General features: G+C 47.0%; 1 protein-coding gene across 1 annotated transcript in view; it reads right to left on the bottom strand.

Moving 5' to 3' along the window:
- Positions 1 to 16,802: 16,802 nt before the first annotated feature.
- The window catches only part of PSMD1 (proteasome 26S subunit, non-ATPase 1), an 85,408-nt gene continuing 82,597 nt past the window's right edge, over positions 16,803 to 19,613 (bottom strand). The window contains exons 24-25 of the mRNA XM_081585620.1: positions 18,851 to 19,006; positions 16,803 to 17,012 (exon numbers count right to left, since the gene is read on the bottom strand). Of these exons, the coding sequence (XP_081441746.1) occupies positions 18,860 to 19,006 (147 nt within the window). The 3' untranslated portion in view covers positions 16,803 to 17,012; positions 18,851 to 18,859. The remainder of the gene's footprint in view (positions 17,013 to 18,850; positions 19,007 to 19,613) is intronic.

The following is a 19,613-nucleotide window of genomic DNA, read 5'->3' as shown; positions in this document are numbered from 1 at the left end:
CTTCAGAGCCACCTGTCTTCTTGGCTCAGAGTCCACGTAGAAATAGAAGAAATGGGTCTTGGTGTCTCCCAAGTGCTGCTTGGTTTCTTGGAAGGAGAGCACACCGGGTGGGAATGTACATCCCCCCAGGAGAGCTGTCCATAGGCAGGAAAGCAGGGAAGTAGGGAAATGAGGGAGACCAGAGCATCCACCTTGGCCTCGAGTGCTGTCCTTCCTCGCCCTGACCCAGGGATATGAGTCACATTACAGCCCCCAATAGGTTTTTTGTTTTAATTGAGACACTTCACTATTTTTTAATGATCTTTTAAAAATTAATTTTATTTATTTATTTAGCTGTGCTGTGTCTTCTTTGCTGCATGGGCTTTTCTATAGTTGGCAGCAAGCAGGGCCTACTCTCTAGTTGCCATGCAAGGGCTTCTCATTGCAGTGGCTTTTATTGTTGCGAAGTAAAAGCTCCAGGTTGCCGGCTTCAGTAGTTGCGACATGTGGGCTCAGTGTCTGCAGCGCCCAGGTTCTAGAGCACAGGTTCAATAGTTGTGGCGCACGGGCTTAGTTGCTTCGCAACATGTGGGATGTTCCCAGATCAGGGATCGAACCTGTATCTCCTGCGTTGGCAGACAGATTCTTTACCACTGAGCCACTAGGGAAGCACCCACCACCTCAATAGTTATGTGGCCTAGATGAGGTTGGTATAAAGATCCAGGCCTTCAAATGGCCTTCCCATAGGGCAGACCTGGATCCAAGATCATTGCAAAGCAAGTCAGCTCCCGCAAGAAATCCTCAGGCCATTCTCAGCAAGGGTGTTCCTAGGTACAGACATGATTTTTAGTGAGGAATGAAACTAATTTCTAAGCAAGTTTAGAAACACTCTTTGTAAGGCATGTGATGTGAGCACAGAAGGCGGTATATTGGTTTGAACTTGAGAGTAGATGCTACAGTGACTGCATTTGGGTTGCAGGTGGACACATTGTGAGGACCAGCAAGACGTGGCTCACAGGGAACCTTGTTAGTTAGGTGGCCGACCCTGTCACTAAGCATTTCCTGACCTCATTATTGTCTCAGCCTAAACACCAGCTCACTTGCTCCAAACCAACTTTACATTATGATTATCGCTTTCACGGTGAAACCTATATGTGGACTTGAAGGGTGTGTATGAGACAAAGTGACAACCCAGCTCCTAAATAAACAGTTAATTAATTTTAACAGTAAAAAACAAACAAACAAAACAGGGACTTTCCTGCTAGTCCAGTGGCTAAGACTCCACGTTCACAATGCAGGGGGCCTGGGTTTGATCCCTGGTCAAGGAACTATTAGATCCCACCTGATGCAACTAACAGTTTGCATGTCACAACTAAAGCTCCTGCATGCCGCAACTAAGACCCAGCATAGCCAAACAGATAAATAAATATTAAAAAAAATAATAATAATTCATGATGATAGATGTTGCAGGTAGTTAACAGTAAATCTCCCTTTTTACCCTTCCCCCCACCTGTAATGAATGTCCCCTGAGCTCAGATGAGCCTGAGGTCAGGGGTAAGAGGAAGAACTCCCCGTTCTGCTCTTGGGTGAACCCTTTTACTGCTAATAGACATTTGAAGCCAAAAGTGAATCTATGGCCCCCAAGGAAAGAATTTGGGAGGCTCGGGGTCCCCAGAGCAGCTGCCACAGCAGCATCTGGGAGCTTGTTGGAAATGCACACTCTCAGGTCCCACCAGATTTGCCAAATCAGAAACCCTGGGGTTGGCGCCCAGCAATCTAGGCGATGGCGACGAGTGGTCACTCCAAGTGTGGGTCCCTGCGGGCGGGCTCGGGAGGGAGCCCCCCCCCCACCTCTCCCCACCCCACTCCTCCCCCACCCCCGGGCCACAGCACGGAGAGCTGGGCCCTGCAAGGCCAGATCTGCGACTGCGCCGCGGGGATAAATCTATTAGCGGAGCAACCAGGCCGCAGCCCGCCCCGCCCTGGAAGCCTCGCAGACATCGCCCCACCCCCTCCAAACCCCCGCACCCCGCCCCGCGCGGGGACCAGGTGGAGCCGTGGTCACCCCCGCAGCCACTCCGCCCCAAGAAGCAGCGAGCAAGGGGTCCACGGCGTTTTCACCCAGTGACCCCCGTCTTGGCGCTGGAGGATGGTCACTGCAGTGACCTTGGGCCTGGGAAGGATGGAGTCAGCGCGGGTCCTGGGGAGAGCTTAAGACAGCAGCCCTTGGTCCTGAGCCGGATGCCGCCCCGCCGGCAATTCGGCTGCGGCCCGGCCCCAGGCGCACCCTGCCTCCTCCCCACGCAGTCATTTCCAGGAACCTGGACCCCGGCTGTGCCAGCCGGGCAGAGAGGTTCCCAGGAAGCACCCGCGCTCAGGAGCGGAGGCAGCTCCCCACCCGTGGCCCAGGCATTAGTGTTTTCCTCCCAGGACCGCCCCCAGCCGTGACCTTGAGAAGGAAGACTGGCACAGACCCTGGGGGTGCGGGGTTGGCGGGGAGGAAAGGGGCGGGGGTCGTAGCAGCCCAGCCGAGGCCATCACCAAGGCTCTCTGGTCCGGCCCTGTCCCTTCTCCTCCCTCCTCAACTCCTGACAAAGTCGCAGCAGGGAAGCAAAGGGCTCCTTCACATCCAGAGACAGAAACCCGTCTCAAATCAGCTTGAACCAAGACAGACTTCCCTGGCTCCCTTCTCCTCCCCTCCTCTGGGGCTCTGGTCACTGGGAAGTCGGGTGGAGCCGGCCTGCCTGGGACAGAGCTGGAAGAGGACCTTCCGCTCTTGGCTTCTGTCCTCTCTGCTCTGCCACCACCTCTGTGTGGGGCTGGGACTGGAAGCCAGGTCTTCCCATGGTTGGGCCTGTGACAGGGGCCCCGCGAGCAGTGATGACCTGGCCAGACAGCAGGGAGGACAATGAGCAGAGCCCTGTGAGAGTACTCTCCCTGGAGTCTGGGGGCCCGAGGGTCTGGTTCCCCTCCCTCCTGAGGCCTGGCTGCCCCCTGACCTTGACTCTGTAAAACCCCTCTGTGTGTTTAGGGTAAGGGCTGCTGCTTTGCTGGCCACGTTCCAGTTGATTCCTTTCCTCACAGGGAAGAGTCTGGACTTCCGAGGGCTCTCTGGGCAGACCTGGCTCCCTCCCAGCCTCCCTGCCCGCCCCTGAGGCTTGAGGTGGAGCTCTCCAGCAGGAGGGAGGGGAGGGGGGACATGGAGACTGCCCCCATCCAGCTCTGTGACCTCCTCCTCCCTCCCGGTGCGACAGGGGAGTGGCCTTCTCCTCCTCTGTGCCCGGTCCCAGCAGGGCCTGCCAAGACCCTAGGGGAGACGCTGAAGTAGACAGGGATGTCGGAGTAGCTACAGTGTGCCAGCATCTGGTCCAGGCTCAGAAGTTTCTGGTAAATAGAGTTAAGGCACCCCCACCCCACCTTGAGTGTGTGCAGCCTCTGCTCTCAGGAGGGCCTGAGAAGCTGTCCAGGAAAAATGATATGAACCCCGTCCATCCTTCGGGTTCAGGCAAATATGGCCCAGCTGAGGGTCCGGGATAGTCCTGATGGAGGTCAGCCCACAGGGCTAGAGGTCAGGCCCCTGGGGACTGGGCACATCTGGGAAGGACCGGAAGGGGCAGCATCATCAAACACTGCAAAACAGTCTGAGGCTTGGACCGCTGGCCAGCCTCTTAGCAGCCGGGTCCCATCTCAGACTCACGGGTCTTTGGGACTACTGCATTGGCCACAGGCTCTGGAGTCAGTGGGATCACAGGAGAAAACTCTAGTGTGAGAGAAGTCCCTGGGAGAGGCCCTCCTGCTGTGAAGGGAGTTTCCAGCCCCCTTCAGCTCCTGGCTGGAAGCTGGAGCCCTTTAGATGCAGCAGTACCTTTGCTCTGGGCCTGTTGGCTGGTGGATGCGGAGCAGGGGAACCACTCTGTTTCAAGGTTTCCCAGCTGGGCTGTGAGTCGTGAAGCCCAACAACCAAGCCGGGCTAGGAGGGTGATGGGGGCCATGTGGGTGGAGAGGAAGGAAATTTCTTTCTCCAGATTTTCTTGTAGGCTGAGCACTGGATTTATTTGGAAGAAATACTCAGATAAGTCCTTTGGGGTTAGGGCGGGTGAGGAGCAGATGAGAGGAGCAGTGCTCGGCCTTCTAAGGGGGTTGAGTGCTAGTCTTGGGGTGCTGGCTGACCCACCGCTGCATCCAGGGGTTATTCTGGATGGTGGTGCACCATAGCGGCCCTGCTCTCTGCAGTGTCCAGGCCTTGCTCGGAACCCCCTTGTGTCAAGGCTGTCCAGGTTTCTGGAAGGCCAGGTCTCAGGCCAGGCGAGCCTTGCCCAGGTCTTTTGCCATTTCCCCCAGCAGTGCTGAACACAGAACACAGATTTGGGAAGGAACCAAGACAAAGATAGTTTTCTCTACCTGCCCTCCCCCCTCCTCAATCCTGGTCCCAAGAGCCCGCAGGATTCTGCTCTGACTCACATTTTCTAGAACCCTCTGTCTTATGGGCTGCCCTGGTGGTTCAGATGATAAAGAATCTGCCTGCAGTGCAGGAGACCTGGATTCGATCCCTAGATCAGGAAGATCCCCTGAAGAAGGGCATGGCAACCCACTCCAGTATTCTGGCCAGGATAATCCCATGGACAGAGGAGCCTGGGAGGTTACAGTCCATGGGACCACAAAGAGTTGTACACGACTGTGTGTCTAACACTTTTTCACTGTGTCTTATGGAAATGTGTGTGTATCTGTCTGGAGGAAGTAAGGGGCTGCAGACAAGGTAACATTCTTTACTTGCACTTGAAGGTCTGGAGCGAGGCTCACTCTGGATCCTTTAATCAGGAGCAGCAGCGGGGCACGGTGCAGCCCAAGCCCTCTGGGGGACAGAAGGGGCTCTCTGAGAGGCTGCTGTGCCCCTAACCCACCCCAGCCCTCCTTCTCTCCCCTCCAGGAAGCTGTGAGAGCTGCAGGTGCCTGCTAGGGGAGCCCATTTATTTTCTCTGCCTGGTCAGCCCATACATGGCCTTATAGGGTAGAGGCTGTGCAGAGGCCTGGCCTGAGGGGATGCCTGGGCTGGGAGGCCTCGGTGGCCTCTCCAACTGAGGCTGAGCCGCCGCCCTGGTTGGTGAATCTCCTCCACCTTCTCAGGCTCTCTTCCCTAACATGCTTTGTAATAATAGCCTCTTTCCTGCCCTAAAATGAAATCCCCAGAAAATATAACCTACTCACCCACCTGATTTTAAAACGATCTTTATAATGCCCTCACTGTAATAGGAAGAAATAAAAGGAAAGCCATGTATTTAAAGGAGCATATATTTTCACATGTGAGCTTGTGCCGACCACATGGGCAGACACAAAGCAGTCTGATACACATGGCCTCAGGCAGTTGCTGTGGTGCAACTTTTTGACTGTAGTTCAAGGTGATGAGCGGCTCGTAGGAAAGTTCTGGACCAGACAGAGCTCAGTGTGCTGCTTCAGCCACGGTTGGCGGGACGTCCAGCATGGTGGGCTCCCACCAGAAACACTCCTGGGGTCCCCGATCATGAAATGAAGTGAAAGTTGCTCAGTCGTGTCCGACTCTTTGTGACCCCCTGGATTGTAGCCAGCCAGGCTCCTCTGTCCACGGAATTTTCCAAGCAAGAATACTGGAGTGGGTTGCCACTTCCTACTTCCGGGGATCTTCCCGACCCAGGGATAAAACCTGGGTCTCCTGCATTGCAGGCAGAGTCTTTACTGTCTGAGCCACCAGGGAAGGGTGATCAATGTGGGAAGCAAAAATGCCCGCACCCCACCAGTGTGGGACATGCTTCCCTTCCAGGGGCAATCGGGTCCTGTCCTGAGAAGTCTGGCTCCAGGCTGTGAGGGTAGAGGGGAGATGAATGAATCCACCAAGCTGGGCCTCAGGAGCTAATAACCTGCTGTGGGGAGAGGCACGGGGCACATGAGGACAAACACAGGGAAAGTTCACGGTCATCACTTGGTGCATCTGACTTCCCTCCCTCCCTTCCCCGGAGGACGTGATGCCATCGGGCTCCAGCAAGAAGCTCGATATCCCTACCCTCACTTTGTCATAGCCAGTGACCAAGTTGTGTCAGTTTGGCCTAAACTTTCTCTCAGATCCATGTCCTTCTCTTTATCACTCGTCTCTTCCTCCGTTCAAGCCTCATCTCCCTGGTGGGTGACTGCAGTGACATCCTCACCCTTACCTCTCCTCTCCGCTCCCCCCATTCAGTCACCTCAGCAGTCCCCTAGTAGAGCCCCTGCATTAGTTTGCTCGGGCTGCCATACAAAAAACTAGAGACCAGGTAACTTAAACCTCAGAAATTTATCACAATCTGGAGGCTGGAAACTTGAGATCAAGTGTCGGCAGGTTGGTTTCTTCTGAGGCCTCTCTCCTCGGATTGCAGATGGCTACCAGCTTGCTTGTCCTTACATATTTGCCTTTGACCTGTGTGTTGTCTGTGTCCTCATCTCCTCTTGCAAGGACACCAGTCATAGGATTAGGGCTCATCCGTACAAACTCATTTTAACTTAACTACCTCTTGAGAGGCCCCATCTCCATAGACATGTGGAAATATGCTGAGGTACTGGCGGTTAGGACTTCAATATATGAACTTTGAGGGGACACAGTTTAGCCCGTAGCACCCCTCTTCAACAGTTCCTCTTGAAGTAATCTTTTGGTATCAACCTCCAAAAATTCAACTCTAAGTTCCCTGTGTTTTGTTTAAGCAAAGAAGAGAATCTGTCACTCTGGCACTTCCTAGTCTGGAGCGGAGGCCCAGCTAGATTTGGAGCTTGTGCGATGCTTTGGATCCCTTCTGAGCTTGGGTTCCTCTGGGTTGACAATGTATTCAGGCTTCATGTGCAGCAAGGCTCAGCTCTGGATCAGGTCAGAGGTAGAAGAGAGAGTGGTTCCCAGGGGTGAGAAAGGAGGTTCCAGAATTGGTCTTATTGGCTCAGATTGTCCTGACGGACCCTGTGTTCTTCCCTGAGCCTGTCACCAAGGCCTGTGGGATAAGAGTGATGGCAAGCAGCCAGGCTGAGCTAGGACATCACCAGTTCCTTCAGGGAAAAATAAAGGCACAGATATCAGTTCCCAGAAGGAAGGCAGATGGTGGCCAGCCAGCAAACATTACAGAAGCTCACTGGAGAATGAGTGAATACAGGAGGGAATGAGCAACTTAGACCTTCTCTAATGTGGTAGAGAAATGTGAGCTACATCCAGTCATCTATGGATTTAATTTCCACAATTTGTTAGTCACACTGGCTTTGCCCCCACAAACAATGCTTTTCCATGTTCCCTATGGGCAACATTGACAGGTTTTCTTTTCCTGGGCTCCAAAATCACTGCAGATGGTGACTGCAGCCATGAAATTAAGATGCTTGCTCCTTGGAAGAAAAGCTGTGACAAACCTAGACAGTCCACATAGTCAAAGCTATGGTTTTTCCAGTAGTCACGTATGGATGTGAGAATTGGACCATAAAAAAGGCTGAGCGCCGAAGAATTGATGCTTTAGAACTGTTGTGCTGGAGAAGACTCGTGAGAGCCCTTGGACAGCAAGGAGATCAAACTGGTCAATCCTAAAGGAAATCAACCCTGAATATTCATTGGAAGGACTGATGCTGAAGTTGAAGCTCTAATACTTTGGCACCTGATGCAAAGAACTGACTCATTGGAAATGACCCTGATACTGGGAAAGACTGAGGGCAAGAGGAGAAGGGGACGACAGAGGATGAGATGGTTGGATGGCATCACCGACTCTATGGACATGAGTTTGAGCAAGCTCCAGGAGACAGTGAAGAATAGGGTAGCCTGGTGTGCTGCAGTTCATGGGGTCGCAAGAGTTGGACATAACTGAGCGACTGAACAGTAACAACAATTAGTGTCAGCTCCACTGCGGAGTGTGACTTTGTCTTGAACCAGTGGTTTGAGAATGTGGAGGGACTAAGCACAGGTTACATGTTCCTGTTTGGAATGGATTAGGACATTTAAAGGTTCTAGGAACTTCCCTGGTGGTCCAGTGGCTAAGACATTGCCCTCCCAATGTAGGGGGCCCTCATTCAAACCCTGGTCCAGGAACTAGATCCCACATGCCTCAGCTATAGACACTCAACTATGACCCATCACAGCCAAGTAAATAAATAAAATAAACATTAAAATAAATAGAGACTCAAAGCACTAAGAAGATTATGGTGCCTCCACTGCCCGACCCTGTTACTGCCATTAAAAATAAAAGCATTTCTAAGCCATGGAATAAATGTAAGGAAGTCTAACAGCTTGTTCATTGTTCCCATAAAGACTATTTGAATTGCAAATATATGTTGATCAAATTATTTTAAGAAAAATGAAATTATTTTTTCCTGGGCCTCTGCCCTGCTGGCTCTGGCAGGCACTTTCGCCTGCTGATGGGGAATTTGGCCTTGCTGCCCCTGTTTGACCCTGGAGCATGGTTTACCCCGCTGCTGGCTGAGATCTTCCTAGACTGAACACAGCCCCCAGAGGACACTGAAGAGTGGAGAGGACGAGGCACCTGTGTCCAGGCCTCTGTGGGGCTGGCTTAGGGCCAGAAGATTCCGGGCAAGGACTGACTGTTTGGCATCTGGTCACAGGCACTGTCTGCTCAGGCAAGGCGATGCATTTGGATCTTGCTGGGTCACTTTAAACTGAAAAGGATGTCAGGTTGGGGGCCCTGGTAGGGTACATTGTGACTGCCCCTGCTAAATCTCTCAGCTCCTCAGTATGCCCACCCACCGCGGGGCTCTGGGTAAGAGAGCATAGCATCTCTTTAAATATGCTGTTAGACAAACCCAAAGTTCATTTTGCTGGCGAGCAGCAGATGCCACAGTGAAGGTAGGGTATCCTGGAGATGGTAGGGGGCCAGCAAGCCTGTGCCATGTATCACATGTACTACAAGCAAGACCTGCCCAAGAGGCCCTGGCAGGACAGCACTCCCACTTTCTGCCACTTGGTCTGCCGATTTGGGTTCTGGGGGCCTTTGGGGAATAACTCTGCCTCCAGGTATGTCCTGCCTTGTCTCTGGAGACAGCTGTCCTCTGAGGAGGGTTTTGCTGATGGCTGTGCAGTTGGAGGGGTTCTGGGGTCCTGACTAGCCCTATGTCCACACCCCATCTAAACAGCACGGGGACCCAGCTCTGGAGGCCCTTTTGTGTAGGAGTGTTTCTCAGTATGGTTTCAGGATCACCTGAGTGTTGGCTAAAGTGATTTCTGAGCTGGACTCAAATTGAGTTTAGCCACTGCCATAGTGGCTAAAATAAGCAACTGTTGTTCAGTCGCTAAGTTGTCTCTGACTCTTTGCGACCCCATGGACTGCAGCATGCCAGGCTTCCCTGTCCATCACCAACTCCTGGAGGTTGCTCAAATTCATGTCTATCAAGTCGGTGATGCCATCCAACCATCTGAATCCTATGTCGTCCCCTTCTCTTCCTGCCCTCAATCTTTCCCAGCATCAGGGTCTTTCCCAGTGAGTTGGCTCTTCATCAGGTGGCCAAAGTACTGGAGCTTCAGCTTCAGCATCAGTCCTTCCAATGAATATTCAGGGTTGATTTCCTTTAGGATTGACTGGTTTGAACTCTATGCAGTCCAAGGGACTTTCAAGAGTAATGAGCAAAAGCAAATAAATAAGCAAAAGCAAACCCAAAAGATACAGGTTTTGTAGTCAGACAGACCTGGGTTAGAATTCCATTCTCATGACTTTCTAGATACCCTCATCCTCTCAAAGTCTCATTTTCTGTAAAATGGGGATAGTAACATTTAGAATTGTAAGGGTTGAAAATGGTCATCTGAGTACAATAATGTGCTGAATAGAGTGCCTAGCTCACAGAAGCTATTATTTTCCTCTATTTCTTTGCACTGATCATTTAAGAAGCCTTATCTCTCCTTACTATTCTCTGGAACTCTGCATTCAGTTGGGTGTATCTTTCCCTTTCTCCCTTGCCTTTCACTTCTCTTCTTTCCTCAGTTATTTGTAAAGTCTCCTCGAACACTTATTTAGTCTGAAGCCAGTAGGCATGCTGTCTCAAACACTGTGACAGGAACTTTGGGAGATATGTTGGAACTGGCCCTTAAAGAGCTTATTTATAAGCTGGCTGGGCAGTCAAAATCCCATACACACAGGAAATCACTCAAGAACAACAAATCGCCTGCCAACCATGTGTCATACATGCCTGGGAGCTGCTCAGAGGATAGACTGATTACTGGGGCGAGCAGTGAGGTGTTAAGTGAGGAACTCCACCAGGCTTCTAACCCAAGAACAAAGGAAGGAATATGTTTATTCCTTGTTTTGGAGGGGTTGGTTCATACCCAGCATAAGCAGAAAGCCTGGGATGCATGTAAACCTCTTAAGTCTTTAGAACATAAACCAGGGCTTCTGAGAGAAGATCACAGCATGAGTCAGAGGCTGCTCATACCAGGTCATGGGAACACGGCTTGGTGGGAAACTCTTTATCTCTGTCCAACCACTTGCCAAGTCCCAGCTCTGTGTAATGCCCAAGATCTTTGAAGGTAATTATCTGCTGGATGCAATTTTATTATAAATTAACTCACTGACTTGACAATCACTGAACGCATGCACCACCAAAGGACTGCCCAGATCCCAGCAAACAGATGGGAAATGCCCATCAACAGTGGGCCGTGATGTAGAGGCAACAGGTATTTGGAAATAATGCTTTTGTTGACAATCTCTTTCTTAAAAGGCACACTGGTTTAGGAGAATGGAAGAAGACACAGACTTGGAGCAGAGTATGGATGTAGAACAAGCAGAGAAATGGCTATTAGGAGGTCTGCTGCCTTTGGATCAAACAAACTCATGAAACAAATAGGCCAGAGACCTGCTTCGTGGAAAGATGAACAGGAAATACAACTGTAAAAATGGCGCTTGATGTCGACTTCACTCTTTTGAGTGCCTTCATGTGTAAAATGAAGGGTTAGAGCACACCATTCTGATTCAACTAAAAATTAGTGAATACCTGCTTAGTGCTAGGTTCTTTAACCTAGATAGATTATCTCAACACAATAGCATCTACCTCACAAGGTGGTTGTGAGGCATAAGTCAATATATGTGATTTCTTGATATCTAGCATGCAGTAAGCACTTATTAATTAGTCATTATCATTGAATCTCCACAACTTTGAGGTAAACATTATTTCCTCTGTACAAATGAAGAAACCATTAAGGGACGAGATCTGGATCTGAATCAAAGTCTGAAGTCAGAGGCTACCGTCTTCCCATTACGCAGTTTGTTTTGGATAGGGCCCTCCTTCCAGCTCTTCACTGTAAAAAATGAGAGGGTGGAAAAAAAACTTGAGCACTAGAAACAGTTGAGCTTAGGACCTTCTAAGGGATTTTCTGGGAAAAGCTGAAGTGTCATCTCATTTATGATGAGGATAATAAGGAGGTTGGGGATAGGACTGAGACAAAGTCACAAAAGCTTCTTTGCCCAAGCTCACTTATCATCATCTCATGACAGTTAGAGACTTCAGACACATCATCTTACATGTACACATAAAGAAAAGCCAAGGTTCTTCAAGAGTAAAACCACCTGAAAAACATTTCTTAGTAGTTTAGTCACTGCAGGAGATACACGAGAGGGCATTTGAACTAATCTCCTCCCATCTGCTCAGGGGTTCTGTCCCGATTGTTCTCTTAGTGTTCAGTTGTAGCTCTCACCATTCTAACGACTATAGAGTCCAAGGATATATGATCATACATTGTGTGCTAGGGTTGTAATGGAGAGCAAGACAGATGTGGGGCCAGTAAACGAGGATAGCAGGGGCAATACTGGGCAAGTCTGGAAGCAGACGGACAGGTAAGTACTTGAACGAAGGGTAGTGAACAGTGGGGAAGGAGGGTAGGTGAAGTGGAGAGATGTTTGAGAGGGTAAACATGAGTCAAGGGTGAAGCTTTTCTGGGTTTCTGGTTGGATCACTAGATGGAGGGGTTCCCATGCCCCTCAAGGGGGAGAAGAGGCTGGACGTGCTTTGCTTACATGGTTTTTGGTGCCTGTGAGGCAGCCCAAGTGGGGAGGCCCAGAGAGTGGCTGGATGTGCACCCCCTTGCCTTCAACTCTGAATCAGTGTCCACACGAACATCACCCCCGAGTAACCACTGCCACTCTCCCTTCTGTTTCTTTTATTGAATGTGTCAATTCTAGCTCCTGTCCGTCTTCATACAGGACCTTGTTTCACTCTATCCTATTTCACTTTAGATTTCTCTGCACCTTAGTTATCTCAATGCTCTAAGTATCTTAGGAAATCTAGGGGGAAAAAAATCAGGAAAAGAGATAACATCTCATCATAGTCGGACTCAGGTAGACATTTTATCTCGACAGCTTGCATTTTTAAAAGTTGTAACCTTAAGATTTAAGACCAAGATACAAATTCTAAATGGCACTGCTGATCAGGAACTGGTGCTGACTGCTCCTTCAGGGAGCAACCCACTATTTTAGAAAGAATTTATTAACTTTGGCCAGAGACCAGTGAATGTATCACTTTTCCCAGACTACTCAATTTTGGACAGTGACATCACTGAGAGACTTCTGTTGTTTTAAACATTTCGTATATTATGGGAAATGTTAGAGATAACTGTCTGAAATGCAAGCAATGTTAAGAGCTTGAAGAGGAAGGATATAGCTAATGAGAAGCTAGGAAATGAGATAACCTCTTTTATAAAAATCATCTGATATTGAGGAAACAAGGAATTTACAAAGGAGGGGAAACAATGAAATTAACCAGTGAGTGAAGCCATCCTTTGGGATCAGTAATCTTTAGACCTAGACCTAACAGTAAAGCTGTGATGGATGAATGGACACTGCTGATCTATCCAGGAGTTAGTTTCCTCTAAGATTAATTTTCTTTTCCTTAGATGCAGGAGGCTACATCTTAAATTACAAAGTGAAAAAATCAAGGCTGGAGTAAAGAACCATTTATGTATAAATGTTGGAAACTACCTACTTTAATGGTTGAAGGCCAAGGCACTAAAAACCCTATAGAAGAGCCAAATGTCTGCATTTTTTATTACATTTAAATTATATCTAAACTTAAAAAAGAAACATGGGAAAAAAAGTCAGAAAAGAAGGGAAAAAGGGTAAACAATTAGGTCTTGTGGCTAAATTGAAATAATTTATCCCTATTGTCCATAACAGAGTCAAAAGCAGGAAACAAGAAGTAAAGCTTATTAAAAAAAAAAAAAGCTTCTGAGCTGCCTAAGTAGACTTCATTTCCCTTGGATCATTAAAGGGACTTCCTCAATAACGGAACAGCACTCTACACCCTCAATCCCATTAATAAAAATGCAGAGAATTCTCAGAGTAATAAACAAGGGTTCTCAAGGCAAGAATAGTGAAGTGGTTAGCCATTCCCTTCTCCAGTGGACCATATTTTGTCAGAACTCTCCACCAAGACCCGTCCATCTTGGGTGGCCCTACATGGCATGGCTTAGTTTCATTGAGTTAGACAAGGCTGTGGTCCATGTGACAAGATCGGTTAGTTTTCTGTGATTGTGGTTTCAGTGTGTCTGCCCTCTGATACCCTCTCTTTGCGCCTACCGTCTTATTGGAGAAGGGAATGGCAAACCACTTCAGTATTCTTGCCTTGAGTACCCCCATGAACAGTATGAAAAGGCAAAAAGATAGGACCTGAAAGATGAATTCCCCAGGTTGGTAGGTGCCCAATAGGCTACTGGAGATCAGTGGAGAAATAACTCCAGAAAGAATGAAGAGATGGAGCCAAAGCAAAAACAACACCCAGTTGTTGGATGTGACTGGTGATAGAAATAAGGTCTGATGCTGTAAAAAGCAATATTGCAAAGGAACCTGGAATGTTAGGTCCATGAACCAAGGTAAATTGGAAGTGGTCAAACAGGAGATGGGAAGAGTGAACGTCGACATTCTAAGAATCAGCAAACTAAAATGGACTGACTGGAATGGGTGAATTTAATTCAAGATGATCATTATATCTACTACTGAGGGCAAGAATCCCTTAGAAGAAATGGAGTAGCCATCATGGTCAACAAAAGAGTCCGAAATGCAGTACTTGGATGCAATCTCAAAAATGACAGAATGATCTCTGTTCATTTCCAAGGCAAATAATTCAATATCACAGTAATCCAAGTCTATGCCCCGATTAGTAATGCTGAAGAAGCTGAACGGTTCTACGAAGACCTACAAGACCTTTTAGAACTAACACCCAAAAAAGATGCCCTTTTCATTACAGGGGACTGGAATGCAAAAGTAGGAAGTCAAGAAACACCTGGAGTAACAGGCAAATTTGGCCGTGGAGTACAGAATGAAGCAGGGCAAAGGCTAATAGAGTTCTGCCATGAGAATGCACTGGTCATAGCAAACACCCTCTTCCAACAACACAAGAGAAGCCTCTATACATGGACATCACCAGATAGTCAACACTGAAATCAGGTTGATTATATTCTTTGCAGCCAAAGATGGAGAAGCTCTATACAGTCAGCAAAAAAAAAACCAGGAGCTGAGTGTGGCTCAGATCATGAACTCCTTATTGCCAAATTCAAACTTAAATTGAAGAAAGTGGGGAAAACCAATAGACCATTCAGGTATGACCTAAATCAAATCCCTTATGATTATACAGTGGAAGTGCGAAATAGATTTAAGAGACTATATCTGATAGAGTGCCTAATGAACTATGGACGGAGGCTCGTGACGTTGTACAGGAGACAGGGATCAAGACAATCCTGAAGAAAAAGAAATGCAAAAAAGCAAAATGGCTGTCTGAGGAGGCCTTACAAATAGCTGTGAAAAGAAGAGAAGCGAAAAGCAAAGGAGAAAAGGAAAGATATTCCCATCTGAATGCAGAGTTCCAAAGAATAGCAAGGAGATGTAAGAAAGCCTTCCTCAGTGATCAGTGCAAAGAAAGAGAGGAAGAAAATAGAATGGGAAAGACTAGAGATCTCTTCAAGAAGATTAGAGATACCAAGGGAACATTTCATGCAAAGATGGGTACAATAAAGGACAGAAATGGTATGGACCTAACAGAAGCAGAAGATATTAAGAGGTGGCAAAAATACACAGAAGAACTATACAAAAAAGATCTTCATGACCCAGATAATCACGATGGTGTGATCACTCACCTAGAGCCAGACTGCCTGGAATGTGAAGTCAAGTGGGCCTTAGGAAGCATCACTACGAACAGAGCTAGTGGAGGTGATGGAATTCCAGTTGAGCTATTTCAAATCCTAAAAGATGATGCTGTGAAAGTGCTGCACTCAATATGCCAGGAAATTTGGAAAACTCAGCAGTGGCCACAGGACTGGAAAAGGTCAGTTTTCATTCCAATCTCAAAGAAAGGCAATGCCAAAGAATGCTCAAACCACACAATTGCACTCATCCCACACGCTAGTAAAGTAATGCTCAAAATTCTCCAAGCCAGGCTTCAGCAATACGTGAACCGTGAACTTCCAGATGTTCAAGCTGGTTTTAGAAAAGGCAGAGGAACCAGAGATCAAATTGCCCACATCTGCTGGATCATCGAAAAAGCAAGAGAGTTCCAGAAAAACATCTATTTCTGCTTTATGGACTATGCCAAAGCCTTTGACTGTGTGGATTACAATAAACTGTGGAAAATTCTGAAAGAGATGGGAATACCAGACCACCTGACCTGTCTCTTGAGAAACCTGTATGCAGGTCAGGAAGCAACAGTTAGAACTGGACATGGAACAACAGATTGGTTCCAAATAGGAAAAGGAGTATGTCAAGGCTATATATTGTCACCCTGCTTATTTAACTTATATGCAGAGTACATCATGAGAAATGCTGGGCTGGAGGAAGCCCAAGCTGGAATCAAGATTGTTGAGAGAAATATCAATAACCTCAGATATGCAGATGACACCACCCTTATGGCAGAAAGTGAAGAACTAAAGAGCCTCTAGAGGAAAGTGAAAGAGGATAGTGAAAAAGTTGTCTTAAAGCTCAACATTCAGAAAACTAAGATCATGGCATCTGGTCCCATCATCTCACGGCAAATGGATGGGGAAACAGTGGCTGACTTTATTTTTTGGGGCTCCAAAAATCATTGCAGGTGGTGACTGCAGCCATGAAATTAAAAAGATGCTTACTCCTTGCAAGAAAAGTTATGACCAACCTAGATAGTATATTGAAAAGCAGAGACATCACTTTGCCAACAAAGGTCTGTCTGGTCAAGGCTACGGTTTTTCCAGGAGTCATGTATGGATGTGAGAGTTGGAGTATAAAGAAAGCTGAGTGCCGAAGAATTGATGCTTTTGAACTGTGGTGTTGGAGAAGACTCTTGAGAGTCCCTTGGACGTCAAGGAGATCCAACCAGTCCATCCTAAAGGAGATCAGTCCTGAATGTTCATTGGAAGGACTGATGCTGAAGCTGAAACTTCAATACTTTGGCCACCTGATGCAAAGAGCTGACTCATTTGCAAAGACCCTAATGGTAGGAAAGATTGAAGGCAGGAGGAGAAGGGGACGACAGAGGATGAGATGGATGGCATTACCGATTCAATGGACATGAGTTTGAATAAACTCCAGGAGTTGGTGATGGACAGGGAGGCCTGGTGTGCTGTGGTCCATGGGGTCACGAAGAGTTGGACATGACTGAGCAAGTGAAATGAACTGAACTGAACTGAATAAACATGGGTGGTTGTTTTTCTTATCTTTTTCCCATTATTTTTCAAATAATTTATAAAATAGTTTAACTCCTTCACCGATATTAAAGTCATGCCTATTCATCCCAGGAATCAGATTCAGCTCTTTGGGTTTAGGGGTTTCATGGTGGGGAAAACAGTATTCGACCCATTTATTTACAATCCAGGCTGAAAAAGAAACAAGAGGTCCTTGTCCATCTGAAGATCTTAATATATTTATTTGAAAACCAAGTTGTGTGAAAGAGAACACTAGTCATATACCATCTCTTCAGCCAAAGACTTGCAGACAAGGTCGGCACAGAGGCAATGATACATGCAGCGAATAGCAGGTCTCAGCATAAACTTCCTCACAGGCATTTCCAGTATGAGCCTGGACAACGTTCTTCAGGTGGGCAGTAAGAGCCTGGGGGAGAGGGGAGAGGGAGAAGCTAGGGTTACTCTTAATTTTAGAAACATTAAACAACAACAACAACAAACCCCCCAAAGACACTAGATGTTGGTTTAAAACTAGCCCCTAGGGACTTTCCTGGCGGTCCAATGGTTAAGACTTCACACTTCCACCACAGGGGGCACAAGTTTGATCCTTGGTCTGGGAACTAGGATCAGGCATTCGGCCTGGTGCAGCCAAGACATAAGAAAAGAAAACAAAACAAACAAAAAACAAGCCCCTAACCCTGCTGATACAGTCCTAATATGCCAGTTTGTACTAAGACAGACTATAGCTTTTAAATTCTTATTGGACTGAATGTTTTATCCTTTTAAAAACTAACAAGAATCCAATTTCCAACTGACAACTTCTATGCCATCTGGTAGTTCACGGTCCTGAAAGACTTAATTGGGAGGTTTCCAGCAAGGGATTGTGAAAGGCTGCCAGGGGCTAATGTGAGCTCAGTTCTGCACACAAACTGAGAGCACAGAGTATTAATACTGCTGTGTGCTGGTTGGGTGAAGCTTAGGAAACCATCAAGAGCTGAAAGGTAATTTTCAAAAGCAGGAAGGGAAGTTATAAATCTGCAAACTGTCTCTTGGAGGTCTGACTATATGTTGCTACTAACAGCAGGGTTTCTGCCTTAATTATTTATCTGAGAAAGCTTTAATTAAATGTTACTTATGGAGCTAGATCTGCAATCTGACACTTAAAATGTATTTTTCCTTTGTCATAATGATACTATTCTTATCTTCTTTGAAGAGTACAATTCATGTTTGTTTTACAACCTATTTGTACCACGGTGGGATTAGAGAACTTTGATTTTACAGTTTATGTGTGCTTAGTTGCTCAGTCGTTATCTGACTCTTTGTGACCCCATGGACTGTAGCCCTCCAGGCTCCTCTGCCCAAGGGGATTCTCCAGGCAAGAACACTGGAGTGGTTGCCATGCCCTCCTCCAGGGGATCTTTCCAACCCAGGGACTGAACCCAGATCTTCTGCACTGCAGGTGGATTTTTTATCACCTGAGCCACCAGGGAATTGCACCTTCAAATATGTAACACCCATTTGAAAAAAAAATAGAGGAGTAGAATGACAATTTTGTGAAATTGCAATCTTTTGCACCTAAAAATCTCCTTCAACATGGTTAGGAAACTGGTATAATAATTATCATTTTCAACTGGACAAAGCTTTGTTTACAGTCTAACTGACCACAAGTACCTATTAAGCACTATTGTCTTATACATATTAGATGTTTAATAGCTTCACTGAATAAATGAATAGTAAGGCTTTTAGAGCCAGAAGTATTACCAAAGGAAAGAGAGAAGATTCATGAGAAATTCAGACCTGTGATACTCAAAGTGTGATCTACAGAACAGTGCCAGTCCACAAACTATAACTGATGCACAAGAAGGAGCTTACATCAGAATGGAAATCAACTCCATTACTAAGCAGACGGTCAGTTTAGCTGATTTTTGGAGGGTTAGGGGATAGCAAAGCTTTTTGATGAGCGAAGCACTGAGTTACATTCTGGAGCAAGCCCCTTCCTCAGGGACCTATGAAAACAGTTTGCAGACCAGCCACTTTGAATAGAACTGGCAGAACACTAGACTAGGGGAGAGAATCAACAAAAAAAGAAAAAGGAATTGGTGGTTACATATTCAAGAAGAGGTCAAATAAAGGGAAGTTTTAATGTCATTTACATAAATAGGGATTAAGAACAGAAGGGGAAAGTGAGACCACGTCCTTGTAAAAACATTTGTGAAGAATCGACAGAGAGACTTCTCACGGTACACAATTTTGTTCCACACGCACCTCTGGTCCTTAGTCATCAATATACTCAAATGGTTCTGGGGGTTCTGGCTCTTGTTCTTCCTCCTCGATTTTTGGGCCATGAGCTGCCACGGGTTCCACCAGCTCTTCAATGTCTTCACTGGTATCCTTCAGAATGATGATGCCTCCAATGGACAGCTATTAAATAGAGCAAGGAATGAAGATGCTCAAGCTCCACTCGTATTTCCAGAATGCTCCACAATCTTGAGTGCATACTTGTTAAATGGTACCCCAAGGGAAAGAGAATGATTTGGAAGTAGAAAACTGGAACTACACTCTCCTAGATGATAGTCAGGAAACTTGGCATTTGTCCCTGTGTGATGCTACACCAGTAACTTAACTGTTCAACTGTAAGAAGTGGCTAATAATATCTTCCTCATCTATTCCTTCAAGTTAGTCTGAGGACTGAACGTGGACAGTACTGCCAATTATATAACAAAGGATAAAGATAACTGTCAGCTACAGGAGTATCTGCAAATTTAACCCAGTGGCTCTGGAGGGTGGAACACGTGGTGTTGCTCTGTTTGGACGAAGTATCCCGATTTAAGAAACATTACCTAATACCGTACTGGCCTTAGCTGGACTGCAGGGAAAATGTTTACTATCCAATGAGGCGGTCTAATGCCATGCTACTCAACATGTGGTCCTGGGCCAGTAGCATCGTTATCATGTCAGAGCTTGTTAGAAATGCAGAAAACTTAGCCCTACTTTATAATTCTGAATCTGTGTTTTAAAAGATCCTCAG

The sequence above is a fragment of the Giraffa tippelskirchi genome, chromosome 3, assembly GCF_054371585.1.
Source record: "Giraffa tippelskirchi isolate mGirTip1 chromosome 3, T2T-mGirTip1v1.2.pri, whole genome shotgun sequence".
NCBI classification, from domain to species: domain Eukaryota; kingdom Metazoa; phylum Chordata; class Mammalia; order Artiodactyla; family Giraffidae; genus Giraffa; species Giraffa tippelskirchi.
The sequence above is the reverse complement of the archived record's forward strand: the minus strand, read 5'-3'. Positions and strand labels throughout refer to the sequence as shown.